At 35.9% G+C, this 18,695-nt stretch overlaps 1 protein-coding gene across 2 annotated transcripts in view; it reads left to right on the top strand.

Moving 5' to 3' along the window:
- Nucleotides 1-18,695, top strand: part of RGS6 (regulator of G protein signaling 6) — a 657,670-nt gene that overhangs the window by 502,001 nt on the left and 136,974 nt on the right. For both annotated transcript variants that reach the window (XM_074290125.1, XM_074290124.1), the window contains exons 5-6: nucleotides 16,559-16,665; nucleotides 16,831-16,882. In XM_074290125.1, coding sequence (XP_074146226.1) covers nucleotides 16,559-16,665; nucleotides 16,831-16,882 — 159 coding nt within the window. The remainder of the gene's footprint in view (nucleotides 1-16,558; nucleotides 16,666-16,830; nucleotides 16,883-18,695) is intronic.

The following is an 18,695-nucleotide window of genomic DNA, read 5'->3' as shown; positions in this document are numbered from 1 at the left end:
CAATTTAGAACTACGCCCAAAAAGTTATCAAACTGTGCATACCCTTTGATCCAGCATTGCTACTATTGGGCTTATATCCCAAATAAATACTAAAGAGGGGAAAGGGACCTGTATGTGCCAAAATGTTTGTGGCAGCTCTTTTTGTAGTGGCTAGAAACTGGAAGATGAATGGATGTCTATCAATTGGAGAATGGTTGGGTAAATTATGGTATATGAAGGTTATGGAATATCATTGCTCTATAAGAAATGACCAGCAGGATGATTTCAGAGAGGTTTGGAGAGACTTACATGAACTGATGCTGAGTGAAATGAATAGAACCAGAAGATCTCTGTACACTTCAACAACAATACTGTATGAGGATGTATTCTGATGGAAGTGGATATCTTCAACATAAAAAGATCCAACTCACTTCCAGCTGATCACTGATGGACAGAAACAACTACACCCAGAGAAGGAACACTGGGAATTAAATGTAAACTTTTAGCACTACTGTCTATCTACCCAGGTTACTTATACCTTCGGAATCCAATACTTAACGTGCAACAAGAAAATGTTATTTACACACATATATTGTATCTAGATTATACTGTAACACATGTAAAATGTATGGGATTGCATGTCATCTAGGGGAGGAAGTAGAGGGAGGGAAAATTTGGAAAAATGAATACAAGGGATAATGTTATTTAAAAAATTACTCATGCATATATACTGTCAAAAATTTATAATTATAAAATTAATTTTTAAAAAATTAATATTTGGGCATATAAAGGGGGCATAAGGGAGGGCAGAGAAAAATGTTGGATAATGTCTCGGGAGTTAAAAATATGAAGAAACCTCACATAAATAAAGATAGAGATAGATCATATATAACAGTTGGGAGGCACTCAGTGTAGTAAACACTAAAAAAAATGCACATATAAGCACATACAAAATTAAATTATTGTTATGCTAATCAACACGAAATGACTGCCATTCTGGATTAGTTTAATGGATAGAATCAGAGCATCAGATAGAACAAAGATTGAAATCAGTACCAGGTAAGAAAGAATAAAAATAAAATGATATAGCTTGCAATTGAGTTGATGGCAATCTGCTTTGCTTAAGTGGCGGAAAATTGGGAAATGGATAAAAGAATAGACATTGACATAGGCTATCTTCACTTCCCAAGGCAGTTTAAGTAATGCAAGTCAATTACCTTACTGAGGAAAACAAACATGATCTCCTTGGTTAGAAAAGAGTTATGGCATCCAAGACCCACATGTCTATATTATAAATTCATTTGAAAAGCTTTTGAGCTTTTTGAAAGATTATAAACAGTGTTATCTCATTTTTTAAAAACAAAGAATAATGAATAAAGTAACAAACTTACAAAAAGCTTGGGAAGATACCTATTTTAAACTAAGTCATCCTAAGGACATTTAAAGATAAAATGGGAATATAATGGACAAAAATGGAAAAGATCTGTCAAGATTGCTACAACAAACTATTTTTCTTCATCAATAACAATGGAATCATCATGTTATAGTCTCTAACATAATAGTCCTCAATAAATTATATAAAGATGCAGAAATTTCACTAAATAAAATTGAAATACTTCTTACAATCAAGAAGGAGAGATTCATGCTGAAAGTGACAGTTCAATGATGTTGAGAAATCATTTCATAAACTGAGAAGACAATATAAAAGATGTAAAAAAATCTCAAACATTATAAAATATTCCAATTGTCTTAGTGAAGTTTTTAAACTTAAAACTTTTAAAACACCATTAAATTTTAAAATTGCTCTAAGATGTTTGGGACATTCTATATAACTTTTAAAAAGTGATTCAAAAAAATTTCTGATTTTTTCATCTCTAAAAGTTATGTATGACTATAATCTACATAATTATCAAAAGTATCCTTGAAGAAGATATGCAAATGGAATAGGCAAGATTTAGCAAATAATATTCTACAATAAACAATAGTTAGAATGTTTACTATTCTCACTGAAGCTGTTCAGCATAGATTCGTAATAGAAGAGGAATTCTCTGAAGCTGGTGAGGTCCTCCTGATGCTTCTATTTGTAGATGAATTTGTACTAGTCATTTTAAGGCCTTGATTATTGTAAGCCTTTTAAATTAGATGTATAGTCATTAAAAATTGATCTCTTATTCAAATGATTATTTATAGCAGAAAAAACAAATGAATGAATAAAACTGATTAACTAGAATATGATATATACAATTGAATTGATGAACAATGTATAGCGCTCATCAGCATATATGGAAGAGTCATTACAGATTCATAGTGATCTAGGTTCACATTTGATTAAGAAAAGGAATTTGCTAGAATGAATGTGGGAAATTGTGCAGTATTTTTGATGATCTGACATTTATCCTTGAAAGAGAGGATTATTTTTTTGTCAGCAATGATATGGTGATGTCATAGAACTGCATGGAATGACACAGTTTCCAAAGGATTATATTCATAGACTACCAAAAAGATTGGGGAAAAAGGATTCATGGATTGTGAGTAGGGCATGGCATCTTATTAAGAAAAAAATGCATAGGAGAGTTATTGTTTAAAAAATACTCTAAAAGAAATGTGGGAGGAGGAATATGTGATTAGTAAGGTAGGCTAGACATATATCAAGAGAAAGTCTTAACTAGCAGAAAACTCATGTACTTCATTGGCATTGACATGGGGTCAAGATCTCCAAAGAATCTCTCTCTCCAACCAAAGAACCTCCCCAAAGAAAGGCCCTTAGCATGTTCAGTATATCCTCTGTGTAGAATACATTGGAGGGTGTAGTCAAGAGTATCACAGATTGGAAAGGCATGAGAGGATTTTTATCTGCGCCATTGGAAATAGCACCCTATTGATGAAATCATAGACCTATGAGAACATCAGAATAGTGAATTTCTAAAATATATTTCACATTTCCTTGCCTTCTTAAACAGAGTATACTGAATATGGTTTAGCCATTTATTTTTGCCTTGGGGTCATTATGATGCACACCAAACACTATAATACAATAATATCTTTGAAGTGTGAAGGGCTGTTTGCCCCTGAATTAAATGGTCCCTGAGTGCTGGGGGTTTTTTATTTCAGATTTTTACACCTTTTCCCTAAATGTCCAATTTTATGGTATAACTTTGTAGAGTTATCATTATGACTGTCTCTAAAAGTGTCCCCATTCTAATCTGATGCATTCAATGTGCTATGGCCTAGAAAACCTGATGCTTCAGTACCACAGATAAATAGACAGCCACATGTCTTAAAATTGTATACAAAGTAACTTATATTGCCAATATAAATCAGGCCTCTGAATGAGAACTTGACCTATTAAAAAGTCCATTCACTAAAAAGTGGATCTTTGTTTTCTATCTGACTTTTATTATTAACATTTTGCTGTTTGCTCCCAAGCAACATATTATACTAATATATTTGTATATTTTCTTACTTTGGGGTTTCTCAGCATCACTACACAAATCATAATTATAAGTAAAATCAGTCTCCTTTATAGCTGTCTTATAGAAGATTGGAAAATTCTATTCAATTGTCCCATATGTATCACAGGGTATTAACGTTATGCTTCTGAAGCTCTATAAGACTTACCTTTGTAGAAGGGGAGAAGGAATTATACAGATATAAGGGACTATATACAGAGGTAGCTAGATGATAAAGGGGATATAATATTGGGCCAGGAATCAGAAAAATCTAAGTTCAAATCAGGTCTTGACATTTATGGTATATCTGTGACTGTGAATTGTTTAACTACTACCTGATAATAGCCACTACCTCCTAAAGTTATTTGTGAGGATTGTGAGATAATGTTTTAAAATGTTTAGCACACAGTTCCTGATTCTTAATAAGTGTCCTTCCTTCTCTCCATTGATGGAATGCTGATGATTAGAGTGTTGTCTAATTGCAGAGATGTATTTAGTCATTTCATCAATAAGAATTTATTATCTATTATGGACTAAAGGGGATATGGACAATGAGGATACAAAGAAAAACAGACTTTGCCCTCCAAAAACTCACACTTTTAGAAAAAAAGATGACATGTGACTAGTTAGCTACAAGTTAGATTAAAAATAGTAGAGAGGTTATCTGAACAGGAAATGTAGCTAAGGGGAGCAGGAGCAGGAGCTACCTTCTTCCTGAAAGTGGGATTTGAAATCAATCTTGAAGGAAGCCAGGGAAACTAAAGACAGAAACAAGGAGGGAGAGTGTTCCAGGGATGGGAGACAGCAGTGAAAAGGAGTTAGAAGATGGAGTTTGGGCAGAGATCTGGTGGTAAATGTTTAATAATCAAGTCTCAGGGGAGAAAAGCATTCCTGAAATGCTTTAAAGTATAATCTGTATTTTAAAATTTCCATAACTTTTTAAAGTCTAAACCATAAACAGAATGATAAATTTAATGATAAATCAAGTTCTGATCTTTAGCATTTGCCAATTTCCAAAATGTAAATGCTCACAATGAAAATTTAATAATCAGCTCTCGGGAGTTAGTTAGAGCCAGTACATCATGAGTGCAGTAAGACTAGAAAGTGTGTTAGGAAGGGGCCAGCCTGTAAACAGTTTTAAATAGTCAAACAGAGGATTTTTTTTATTATATCCTGGAGATAATAGGAAGCCACTGGAATTTACTGTATGGGTCATGATGTGATCCTATATTTTAGGAAAATCTGGAGGATGGACTGCAATAGGAAGAAACCAGATTTCTTGCTGTTCAATCATTTCAGTTATATCTGATTCTTCATGAATTCATTTGGAATCTTCTTGGCAAAGATACCAGAGTGGTTTGCCATTTCCTTCTCCAGTTCATTTTTACAGATGAGGAAACTGAGGTAAACTAGGCTAAGTGGCTTGGTCAGAGTCACAACTAGTAAGTGTCTATGACATGAACTAATTTGAACTAAAGATGAGTCTTCCTGGGCTTCAGGCTCAGTGCACTTTGGTGCTCCATAGCTGCCCCAGAAACTTGAGGCAGAAAGGTTATTTGCCTATGGTAACAAAGTTAGTGCTGTCTTATGGAAGTACGTGAACCTTAATCTTATGAATTAAGACGAGATCGTAATCTACTATACCATTTTGCTTCTTCTGGCATTTACATTGGTAGATTCTGAGCAGAATAATTTATTTTACTCAGCAAGCCTGTGATATCTAAACTGAAAACTACATCACATACTAAGAAGACACACAATTAGGTTCTATTGGGTCAGACTTACAGATGACTACTTTTTAAAAAAAAATCACACTTGTTTTATGAGCTTTTAAAAAAATACATTTAGGGCAGCTAAATGGTACACTGGTTAGAGCACTGACCCTGGAGTCAGGAGGACCTGAGTTCAAATCCATCCTCAGACACTTAATACTTTCTAGCTGTATGATGCTAAGAAAGTGACAACCCTAATTGCCTCACTAAAAATAATAATAATAAATTCAAAGGAAAATATAAAATTCTCAATCCACAGGAAAGGACCCATATCTGCAAAAAAAAAATTTATAGCAGTCCTTTTATAGTGACAGGAAACTGGAAATGGAGTGGATGCCCATCAATTGAGGAATGACTGAATAAGTTATGATATATGGATGTTATGGAATACTATTGTTCTATAAGAAGCTATCAGCAGCATGATTTCAGAAAGATTTGGAGAGATTTACATGAACTGATATTATGTGAAGTGAAGAGAGCCAACAAAACATTGTGCACAGTGAAAAGAAGATTATGTGATGAACAATTCTGATGGATGTGGCTCTTTTCAACAATGAGGTGTTTCAGGACAATTCTGATAGACTTGTAATAGAGAGAGCCATCTGTATCCAGAAAAAGCACTGTGGGAACTGAATGTGGATCACAACATAGTATTTTCACCTTTTATGTTGTTGTTTGCTTGCTTTTTGTTTTATCTTCCTCATTTTTTTCCTCTCTGACCTGATTTTTCTTGTGGGCCATGATAAATATGGAAATATGTACAGAAGAATTGTACATATTTAACCTGTATCAGATTGCTTGCTGAGCTGGGGGAAAGGGAAGTAAGGGAGAAAAACTTTGAAACTCAAAATCTCATAAATGAAAGTTGAACATCATTTTCACATGTAATTGGAAAAAAATACTATTGAAGAAAAAAATTTCTCAAACCATAACCTGATAAATAAGTAAACTCCTTGATAATTTTGGGATTTGGGGAACAAGAAGGCTCATCCTCATTATGAGGAAAATTAAGGGAGCATTAGGTAATAAAAACACTCTGTCTTTAATATTTGGTCACAGTTTTTCTTAAAAGAGATTAAGCCAAGGGCAGCTAGGTGGTGTAGTGGAGAAAGCACCAGGCCTGAAGTCAGAGGACCTGAGTTCAAATCTAACCTCATTCACTCAACATTTCCTAGCTGTGTGATCCTGGGCAAGTCACTTAACCACAATTGCCTCATCAAGAGAGAGAGAAGAGAGAGAGAGAGAGAGAGAGAGAGAGAGAGAGAGAGAGAGAGAGAGAATTCAGAAAAACTTCATTAAAATGGATGCTATAATACAGAATCTGTGATCAAATTCATATATTCAATAATATGGTTCTTACTGGAGAAAAAGTTTGATTATGCACATATAGGCCATATATGTATAATTTGTAATTATGTATGTGTATGCATATAAACACATAAATGTACATAAATATGGATGATAAATATAAACATAAATGTAATATAATAAAGCAATCAATGATAAATCAAAATAAATTATGTAAATTTGATATAGAAATTTAAATATATATAAATACATATCACAAATATATGGACATTGTATATATATGAATGCATATATGAATATATGTAACATCAGACTGAGAACTAAAAAGATTTAACTGAGTTAGAGTTTTGGCACTCATTGATTCACTGTGTGAATTTAACTTAGTCCCTTCACCTCTTCAGTTTCCTTACCTATAAAATTGAAGGATTGCATTAGGTAATTTCTTGATCTCTTCTAACTTATCCTTTTATTACTGGGCTATGATTCTGTCATCCTAAATGGAAACAAGTAGTTTTTGAAACTGAGAACTCAAAAAATTAAGGATTCCTTGAACATATTTTTTTTCATTTCTAGGTCTAGCATTTAATTTTTGAATCTTAAGAGACTGTTATGCTACATTAATACACAACATAGTCTTATTGAGAATTAATTTTTCATTAGTTTTCTTCATTTTACCTTTTAATCTAACTTTACACATAATAAAAATTGCTTTAAAATTATCCCACTGGATCTCATGACAGTTCTGGGAGATAGGCAAGGTCATCATTATTATTATTATTCTTTCTTTGCACACATGAAAACTGAAACTAACTAAACTTAAGTCCAATTTTGAAGAGTAAGTGGAGGACATTTATTTCATATATACAACAGATTCACAACACAGATTGACAGAATAACTTAGAATTACTATTGTGACAATTTAAAATTATTATTATAATCTCTTACTGACTGATACTTTCACCTCATCAGAAAATAGAATGGTTTACAAAACCACAAACCAGGCATTTTACTTTTCACTTGAGTTCTGCACTGTCCAAACAACAACCAGTTCATATATTCTGATAAAATAAGCCAGGCTTGGGGCAATCCTCTTATAGATGATCTCCTCCAAGATGACTAGTGATTTCTGGAGATTTTGGAGATTCCTCTTCTTTCTGGTTGACCCAATAGAACTTAGGATTTCTGTATTTCTTGAACTTACAAGGTAATCTGCAAACATAGATATGTCCACCTCAACAATAGTGTTCAATCACCTACTCAGAAAAGGAAACAAAACATAGGAAAGGCAGCCTGGGGCCTCCATTTGTCAAGTCCTTATTTGTACTTTAGGAATGCCAGAGGTTGGGGAAGCTAGATGGCACAGTGGATAGAGCACTAGCCCTAAAGTCAGCAGAATCTGAATTCAAATCTGGCTTCAGACATTTAATATTTCCTAGCTGTGGGACCCTGGGCAAGTCACTTAACCCCAATTGCCTCAGCAAAAAAAAAGGAGTGCCAATGATTTAAGGAAAGAGAACATAGCCCATACCCACAAATTTCTCACAGGGAATCTGCAGAGAGAATTACATGCTACACAGGAAAATCAGAGCCAAGTTCCTGAAGCAGTAACTTCTCTCCTTTTAAAAGTTCCATTGAGTCACTTGCTCCTCTTGTCCAGGAACTAATGAGATGATTGCTTCATTATTTCAAAGCACCTTTGTTTTTCAATGCTGACTCACCATACAACTAACTGGTAGTAGCCTGAGGATCAACCATTTCTAAAATGCCCTAATGTTGAGTTACCATGCATTATTTTTTTTTTTGCCTCAGGACTTAGATTAAAGCAAAGATGGGTTTAGGGATGAGAAATTGAGACTCAGGAAGCTGGTACAAATAATAGCTTCATAATTATATGGTACAGCAAGCAGATTAAAAGATATACACATTATTCAGCAATATAGTCAGACAATATAGTTTGTTTCCATGGATATAAGAAATTCACTTAGTGGGAAGGGGAGGAAGCCATATAGCGGAAATTACATGTATAAAGTTGGGGTTCAAGGAGCCGATTTGAATACTCCCAAAATTGGCTTAGTGGAGAATAGGTAATTGGTGCTAGAAATGGGAGGGAGTATTCTTTTTTTTTTTTTTTTTTTTATATATATATATATATATATATTTTTTATAATATTATCCCTTGTATTCATTTTTCCAATTTACCCCCCCTCCCTCTATTCCCTCCCCCCGACGACAGGCAATACCATACATTTTACATGTGTTACAATATAGTCTAGGTACAATACATGTGTGCGAATATCACTTTCTTGTTGCACAATAAACATTAGAATCCGAAGGTACATGCAACCTGGGCAGACAGATATTAGTGCTAACAATTTTCATTCCCCTCCCAGTGTTTCTTCTCTGGGTGCAGCTACCTCTGTCCATCATTGATCAACTGGAAGTGAGTTGGATCTTCTTTATGTTGAAGATTTCCACCTCCATCAGAATACATCCTCATACAGCATTGTTGTTGAAGTGTACAGTGATCTTCTGGTTCTGCTCATTTCACTCAGCATCAGTTGATTTAAGTCTCTCCAGGCCTCTCTATATTCCTCCTGCTGGTCATTTCTTACCGAGCAATAATATTCCATAACCTTCATATACCACAATTTACCCAACCATTCTCCAACCGATGGACATCCATTCATCCTCCAGTTTCTAGCTACAACAAAAAGAGCTGCCACAAACATTTTGGCACATATATGTCTCTTTCCGCTCTTTAGTATTTCTTTGGGATATAATCCCAGTAGTAGCGCTGCTGGGTCAAAGGGTATGCACAGTTTGATAACTTTTTGGGCATAATTCCAGATTGCTCTCCAGAATGGCTGGATTCTTTCACAACTCCACCAGCAATGTATTAGTGTCCCAGTTTCCCCACATCCCCTCCAACATTTGTCATTATTTGTTCCTGTCATCTTAGCCAATCTGACAGGTGTGTAGTGGTATCTCAGAGTGGTCTTAATTTGCATTTCTCTGATCAGTAGTGATTTGGAACACTCTTTCATGTGAGTGGATATAGTTTCAATTTCTTCTTCTGAGAATTGTCTGTTCATATCCTTTGACCATTTATCAATTGGAGAATGGTTCGGTTTCTTATAAATTTGGGTCAGTTCTCTATATATTTTGGAAATGAGACCTTTGTCAGAACCTTTGTTTTTAAAAATATTTTCCCAATTTGTTACTTCCCTTCTAATCTTGTTTGCATTAGTATTATTTGTACAGAAACTTTTTAGTTTGATGTAATCAAAATCTTCTATTTTGTGATCAATAATGATCTCTAGTTCTCCTCTGGTCATAAATTCCTTCCTCCTCCACAAGTCTGAGAGGTAGATTATCCTCTGTTCCTCTAATCTATTTATTATCTCCCTCTTTATGCCTAAATCATGGACCCATTTTGATCTTATCTTGGTATATGGTGTTAAGTGTGGATCCATATCTAATTTCTGCCATACTAATTTCCAGTTTTCCCAACAGTTTTTTCCGAATAATGAATTTTTATCCCTAATGTTGGAATCTTTGGGTTTGTCAAAGATTAGATTGCTATAGATGTACCCTTTTTTGTCCTTTGTATCTAATCTGTTCCACTGATCTACCGGTCTATTTCGTAGCCAATACCAAATGGTTTTGGTGACTGCTGCTATATAATATAGCTTTAGATCAGGTACACTTAGACCACCTTCCTCTGAGTTTTTTTTCATTAGTTCCCTTGCAATTCTTGACCTTTTATTCTTCCATATGAATTTTGTTGTTATTTTTTCTAGGTCATTAAAATAGTTTCTTGGGAGTCTGATTGGTATAGCACTAAATAAATAGATTAGTTTGGGGAGTATTGTCATCTTTATTATATTCGCTCGGCCTATCCAAGAGCACTGAATGTCTTTCCAATTATTTAAATCTGATTTTATTTTTGTGGCAAGTGTTTTGTAATTTTTCTCATATAATTCCTGACTTTTCTTTGGTAGATGGATTCCCAAATATTTTATACTCTCAACATTTGTTTGGAATGGAATTTCTCTTTGTATCTCTTGCTGTTGCATTTTGTTAGTGATATATAAAAATGCCGAGGATTTATGTGGATTTATTTTGTATCCTGCCACTTTGCTGAAATTTTGAATTATTTCTAGTAGTTTTTTAGCAGAGTCTTTGGGGTTCTCTAAGTATACCATCATGTCATCTGCAAAAAGTGATAGTTTGATTTCCTCATTTCCTACTCTAATTCCTTGAATCTCTTTCTCGGCTCTTATTGCCGAGGCTAGCGTTTCTAGTACTATATTGAATAGTAATGGTGATAGTGGGCAACCTTGTTTCACTCCTGATCTTACTGGGAAAGGTTGCAGTTTATTTCTATTGCATATTATGCTTACTGACGGTCTTAAATATATGCTCCTGATTATTCTAAGGAATAATCCATTTATTCCTATACTCTCAAGAGTTTTTAGTAGGAATGGATGTTGGATTTTGTTAAATGCTTTTTCCTGCATCTATTGAGATGATCATATGGTTTTTATTAATTTGATTATTAATATGGTCAATTATACTAATAGTTTTCCTAATATTAAACCAGCCCTGCATTCCTGGTATGAATCCTACTTGATCATAGTGTATTATCCTGGGGATGATTTTCTGAAGTCTTTTTGCTAATATCTTATTTAAGATTTTAGCATCAATATTCATTAAGGAAATTGGTCTATAATTTTCTTTCTCAGTTTTCGAACGACCTGGTTTAGGTATCAGTACCATGTCTGTGTCATAAAAGGAGTTTGGCAGGACTCCTTCATCCCCTATTTTTTCAAATAGTTTATATAGCATTGGGGCTAATTGTTCTTTAAATGTTTGGTAGAATTCACATGTAAATCCATCTGGTCCTGGGGATTTTTTTCCTGGGGAGTTGATTAATAGCTTGTTTTATTTCTTTTTCTGAAATGGGCCTATTTAAGCAATTTATTTCCTCCTCTGTTAATCTAGGAAGCCTATATTTTTGGAGGAAGTCATCCATTTCACTTAAGTTATCAAATTTATTGGCATAAAGTTGGGCAAAGTAACTCCTTATTATTTCTCTAATTTCCTCTTCATTGGTGGAAAGATCCCCCTTTTCATTTGTAAGACTATCAATTTGATTTTCCTCTTTCTTTTTTTTGATCAAATTTACCAAAGGTTTATCTATTTTATTGGCTTTTTCATAAAACCAACTCTTGGTTTTATTTATTAATTCAATAGTTTTTTTACTTTCAATTTTATTGATTTCTCCTTTTAATTTTTGTATTTCGAGTTTAATTTTTGGTTGGGGGTTTATAATTTGGTCTTTTTCTAGACTTTTAAGTTGTAAGCCCAATTCGTTAATCTTCTCTTTCTCAATTTTCTTCAAATAAGCCTCTAAAGATATAAAATTTCCCCTTATTACTGCTTTAGCTGCATCCCAAAGATTTTGATATGATGTCTCATCATTATCATTATCTTGGGTGAAATTGTTAATTGTTTCTATAATTTGCTCTTTCACCCAGTCATTCTTTAAGATGAGATTATTCAGTTTCCAATTACTTTTTGGTCTATTTACCCCTAACTTTTTACTGAATGTAGCTTTTATTGCATTGTGATCTGAGAAGAAGGCATTTATTATTTCTGCCTTCCTACATTTAATTTTGAGATCTTTATGTCCTAATATATGGTCAATTTTTGTATAGGATCCATGAACTGCTGAGAAGAAAGTATATTCCTTCCTATTGCCATTCAGTTTTCTCCAAAGGTCTATCATACCTAGTTTTTCTAATGTTCTATTTACTTTTTTAATTTCTTTCTTGTTTGTTTTGTGGTTTGATTTGTCTAAATCTGAGAGTGCTAGGTTGAGATCTCCCACTATTATAGTTTTACTGTCTATTTCTTCTTGCAGTTCTCTTAACTTTTCCTTTAGAAAGTTAGATGCTATACCACTTGGTGCATATATGTTTAGTATTGATATGGCTTCATTATTTATGCTACCTTTCAGCAGGATATAGTTTCCTTCCTTATCTTTTTTAACGAGATCTACTTCTGCTTTTGCTTGATCTGAGATAAGGATAGCTACCCCTGCTTTTTTGGCTTTACCTGAAGCATAATAAGCTCTGTTCCAACCTTTTACCTTTACTCTGTATGTATCTCCCTGCTTTAAGTGTGTTTCCTGTAGACAACATATTGTAGGGTTCTGCTTTTTGATCCAATCTGCTATCTGTCTCCGTTTGATGGGATCGTTCATCCCATTTACATTTACAGTTAAAATTACTAATTCTGTATTTCCTGCCATCGTATTATCCCCAGATTATACTTTTTTCCCTTGACCCCCCTGATCCCCCTCCCCGATATTTAATTTACAAACCCCCCTTGTGACGCGCAACCCTCCCTCTTTTTTTTTTTTTTTTTTTAGGATCCCTCCCCCCTCCCTCCAAGTCCCTTCACTTATTCTCCTTTTCCTTTCCCCTTTTCCTCTCCCCCCTTTTAATGAGGTGAGAGAAAATTCTCTGAAAAACAAATATGTTAATTATTTACTCTTTGAGCCTCTTCTGATGAGAGTAAGATTCACACAATGATTCTCCCCCTCACTAAGTTCCCTCAGATATGGTGTATTTTCTATGTCTCTTCCTGGGATGTAGTTTCCCTCTTTTTATCACTCCTTCCCCTTTTTCTAAACCGACCTCCTTCCCTTTACCACACCCCCCTTTTTTTCTTTTATATCAGTAAAATCAAATTATCCTTGAGTATTTTTTATATACCCACAACAAAGTTACAGTTCTCAAGGGTTCTGTGTACCTTTTTCTGTTTCTCTTCAGTCTTGTGGATGTAGATCAAATTTTTTGTTTAAGTCTGGTTTTTTTCTTAGAAACATATAGAATTCCTCTGTTTCATTGAATGACCATCTTCTTCCATGGAAAAAGATGCTAAACTTAGCTGGGTAGTTCATTCTTGGTTGCAGTCCTTGATCTTTTGCCTTTCGGAATATCAGGTTCCAGGCCCTTCTATCTTTTAATGTGGAGGCAGCCAGATCTTGGGTGACCCTTATTGTGGCACCTTGGTATTTAAATTGTTTTTTTCTAGCTGCTTGCAGGATTTTCTCCTTTGTGTGGTAATTCTGCAGCTTAGCCACAATATTCCGTGGTGTTCTTTTTTTAGGGTCTATTTCAGAAGGAGTTCGATGAATTCTTTCCACATCTACTTTCCCTTCTGTTTCTATTATCTCTGGACAGTTCTCTTTGATAATTTCCTGTAAAATAGAATCTAGGCTCTTTTTTTGGTCATAGTTTTCTGGAAGTCCAATAATCCGCAGATTATCTCTCCTAGATCTATTTTCCAGGTCTATAGATTTTCCCAGTAAGTATTTGACGTTGTTCTCCAGCTTCTCATTTTTTTTGTTTTGTTTGACTGATTCTTGGGTTCTCTGTGAATCATTCATTTCTATTTGTTCCATCCTGACTTTTAAGGAGTTATTTTCTTCTTTCACAGTTTTTAGTTCTTTTTGTAAATGCCCAATTTCATTTTTAAATGAATTATTTTGCTCTATTGAATTTTTTTCCATTTCCCTAATTTTTTTTTTTGAGAATTATTTTCTTTTTCCAATTCAGAAATTCTATTTTCTTGAGACTTTTTTATCTTTTCCAATTCAGAAATCCTACTTTCCTGTGTTTTTTTAACCTTTTCTAATTCACTAATTTTGTTTCCCTGCATCTCCTGTGAATTCTTTATTTTTTCCAACTCCAATTTCAGGACGTTGTTATTCTCTATCATAACTTCCCTTTCCTTGCCCCATTTTTCTTCGATCTCCCTCAATTTCTTAAGAGCTTCTTCTAGGAGAGAGTTATGTGATGGGGGGCAGGAATCGTTCCCCTTTAGGTTGTTATCTTCTGAATCTTTGCTGTTAACTTCCTCGGGGTTGGATACCCGCTCTTTCTCTGTATAGAAGGAATCTATAGTTTTTCTAGCTTTTTTGCTCATACTTAAAAAATGTTTTGGGGTCTGTCCCTGGGGTAGGAAATTATTTACTTCTTTACCAGCTTCCTCCCAGACCGGATGGATGCAGGCGCCCGCGCTAAGAGAGAGCTCTGGGAGAGAGTTCCCCACCCCCTCCCTGGAAGCGCCTCAGAGGTGATTAGCACTGCTGTGCTTCGAGGGCGTAGAATAGTGAAGACAGCAAGAAGCTCAGCCTATGTGTCCGGGTGGGGAGTGGACGTCTGCAGCAGGTGACGTGAGAAGCCCCTGCGCTCAAACTGGAAGTGTCTGCCAGAAACCGCGGTCCCTAGTTCAAAGGTTCCGCTTCTCTGGGACTTCCTGGAGCTGAGTTCCACTCCCTCCAGCTAAGCTAGGCAGTGTGTGTTGCCTTGGGCCGTATCCACCCACTTGTCAGTCTCTTAACTATTCTCAGGAGGTAACTGAGGCCACACCCCCTGGTGCCTGAGTCACCCCCAGGGTCCGGGGAAAATCTAATCTGAGTTTTAAAATATTTTGGCTTTCTCTTCTGAACTGCTAAATAATTAGCAGAGAAGAGCTAACAGCCTGTGCCAGATTCCTTTACCTCAGTGGCTTCTCTGATCCCAGAGCCCTTCCCAGCGCAATGGGCGCAGTGTGCCCCTACCCCACCGTCTGTGCTGGTCTTTCTTATTCCTCCCCTGAGAACTGACCTTTCCTGTTGAAACTCCAAATTCTCTTCAGCTGGTAAGTCGTGCTTCCAGTCCTTGTGGTATCTATCAGTCCTGAGCTAATTTTGAGACTTAATTTATCTAATTGGTTGTGAGGGAGTGAGGACGTTCACTGAGTTGTGTGTTTCCTCTCCGCCATCTTGGCTCTATACCGGGAGGGAGTATTCTTAATCAGAAACAGATATGGTAGAGAAATTCTGAGATGTTTTATTATTCCAAGCTTGGTAAAGCTTAGATAGGGAAAGTTTCTTTATCTTAACCAGAAATTGGGAGAAGATTTGAGTTCACTATATAAGACAGCAGAAGAAGAATAGCTCACAAGCAAGAAATTTTAGTTAATCAAAAGCCATGAGCTTTAAGTGGTTGTCACAGGATTAAAGATTTGAAAAGTGGAAATGTACACTTTGCTCATATGCTTTATGGGCATTAGGACTATTTGTGATAGTAAGATTCCAATATAACATCACTATTACATCAAACAGTATAAAAATTACAATAATCATACTATGCTTCTGGAGCCCCTAGAAGTTCTAGAGGAAACCTGGATGCACACATTATGAGATCATCCTGATAGGTCAATTCAGCTTTCTTTAAATAAGTGATTGGCCTGAGGAAGCTCTACAGCAGGCATGAAAGCCCAGGTTTTCTAGTTCACAATCCAGTAGTCTTTCAACTGGTACTTTATATTTTAAAGTAGTAAAGAACTTTTTGCTACCACAATAGTCTCTCTATATACTTTCTTTCCACCAACCTCTGAAGTAGGAATTTCTATTTTATATCCATAGGATAGAGGTGATTTCAATTTCATTTCTACTGCTATTGTGGGAGACCTATAGGAGGGTGTGCAGCATAAGGCACAAAGCAATCCTGGTATCACTATTGAAAATGGTACTCTCACCCTTCCTGAAGGGAGTCAACAAAGAAGCTATTGTGCCATCTTCTTGAATTATTCTGGGACATTGTTTTGTAAATGTTGGTACCTGGCTTCATAATTGTTACATGAGAAGTTTGTAAATACAAAAATTGGAGTTTAAAAAGGAATCTGGAGATACTATTTAGGAGGCAAGAGAATAGTGAAAATACTGGGGAAAACAGCAGATCTGTATCCCTGGGAAACCAAACTTTAGAAATCAAAGAAGAAACTGCAAATGTGAACTTTTTTGCCATCAAGATCCTTCTCCCTAATGCTTTCCCTCTCCATATAACCTCCACCATTTTTGAAGTTAGAAACATAGGTAGCAAGTTGTTATAGTATCCCACTATGGTTACTTTAAACAGTTTAGATTTGAGTGGCAGGTGCTGAATCTAATAGCTTTCTAATTATTTCTCTCTCTTGTCCCCTGATCTACAGTTGAAGCAATACACTTGGGAAGCCTTGTAGCTGCCCAGGGTTACATCTTTCCCATATCAGACCATGTCCTTACCCTGAAGGATGATGGCACCTTTTATCGATTCCAGGTAAGTCTTCCTTTACTCCAAATACCTTTTTTTGTCAATTTCCCTCTCATTTGATCATCATAGGATAACCTTATAAAGGGGAAGGTGGAACAGAGTTCAGGATCCTGGGAGGAAAGGGAATGGTACCAGAGGGCTCCTGTTTCCTCACCCTGTATTGTTTTGCAGGCCCCATACTTCTGGCCCTCCAACTGCTGGGAACCTGAAAACACTGACTATGGTGAGAACTGAAGCAACCTCCAGTTCCTACAGGTTACTGCTGGGAGCGTGCAAGACAAATGCTTAGTGTCTGAGCAACTGTAAAGTAATTTGTCTGTGTCCTGGGGGGTTCCCATGTTTGGCTCTTTTTCATTTACTTGACATTTAATAAGCCCTCAACTCTTGGGAACTCTTCATAATGGAGGAAGGTGCACAACACACAGAAAACGAAGAAGTCCCAGGAGAGGAGTAAGAGAGAAGTTCTTATAAGGGCCATTCAATACAATGGATCCTAGAGACTTCTGTGCCTTCTACTGATGCCATGTGGATAAGGCAGGACCATGATAATAATGACCAACTTCCACATCCAACCTCACAGGCTTATTAAAAATCATAACAAGAATCTATGGAGGAGTTTTAGGAGGGGTAGGAGTAGAATTCACCCTGACTCAGGAGAATAAGTTATTAGATTTGGCACAATTAGATCGTATCTGGCCAAGAAGATCCTTCAAGGTTCATCTGATTTCATATCCTTAATGGAAGAGAATGGATATATACTAGCTGAGGCAGCAGTGACACCTGACACTTTATTACCATTACCTTTAGTAATAAGGTACTTTAATGCTACAGAGAAATATGAAATCATCAGTCTGGGTATCCTTCCCACATTTCAAGGAATGAATCTACTCCATAAGGGGTTCTTAATGTGAGTTCCTTGGACCCCTAAGAGATCTGTGGCTGAATTTTGGAAGTCCTATGAATTTTTTAAAAATTATTTTGATTATTGCATTTTAATATGATCAATTTCCTTTGTAATATTTTATTTTATGCATTTTAAAACATTATCCTGGAAAGGAGACAATAGACTTCCACTTACTATAGTACCCCCATCCTTACTTTACATGTTATGGATTGTCCAAGGGATCCATGGCACAAAAAGGAGGGAGGGGGGACAAGAAGAGAAAGGAATCAACATTTATTAAACACCTAACTGTGGTCCAGGCACTATGATAAATGCTTTACAACCATTGCCCCCATTTAATCCTCACAATAACCTTGTGAGGTAGATACTAGCAATATCCCCATTTTACATTTGAGGAGACTGAGGCAGACAGAAGTTACATGAGTTTGCCCAGGGTCACAATACAGTAATGGTCTGAAATCAAATTTAAATTCAAATGTTCCTGATTCCTAGCTCCATCTATTTATTGTGTCCTATAGTTGCTTTAGGAAAAGAGGAGAAGAAAGAGGGAGACAGACACAGACACAGACACAGACACACAGACACACACACACACACGCACAAAGACAGACAGAGATAGGGAAGAGAGGAAGGAAGGAAGGGGGGAAGAAAGAGAGGGAGGAAAGAAGGGAGGAAGGAAGGGAGGAAGAAAGGAAGGGAGGAAGGAAGGAAGGAAGGAAGGAAGGAAGGAAGGAAGGAAGGAAGGAAGGAAGGAAGGAAGGAAGGAAGGAAGGAAGGAAGGAAGGAAGGAAAGAAAGTAAGCAGGTAAGGAGGTAAGGAGGTAAGGAGAGAGGGAGGGAGGGAGGGAAGAAGGAAGGACTCCTGCTTTGTAATAAATGGCAGTTGTGGCTAAAAAAAAAAAAAAAAAAAAAAACAGTCATCAGTGATAGTTTGATTTCTGTTGACAAGCCTCTTCAAACTTAATCAAACTTGTCCTCTAAGGTTAAACACAGAACTCATCAGTAGACCTGTGTTCAAAGCCTTTCTTTTCAGCGTTGTAGAACCTATCAAAACATGAAGTAGGGCTTAAGCAGGTGCTTCCATCACAGTCCCAGCTAATTCCTTTTCTAAGGACAATCAAATCCTTTTTTCC

Source organism: Sminthopsis crassicaudata, chromosome 2 (genome assembly GCF_048593235.1).
Source record: "Sminthopsis crassicaudata isolate SCR6 chromosome 2, ASM4859323v1, whole genome shotgun sequence".
Taxonomy (NCBI): domain Eukaryota; kingdom Metazoa; phylum Chordata; class Mammalia; order Dasyuromorphia; family Dasyuridae; genus Sminthopsis; species Sminthopsis crassicaudata.
The sequence above is the reverse complement of the archived record's forward strand: the minus strand, read 5'-3'. Positions and strand labels throughout refer to the sequence as shown.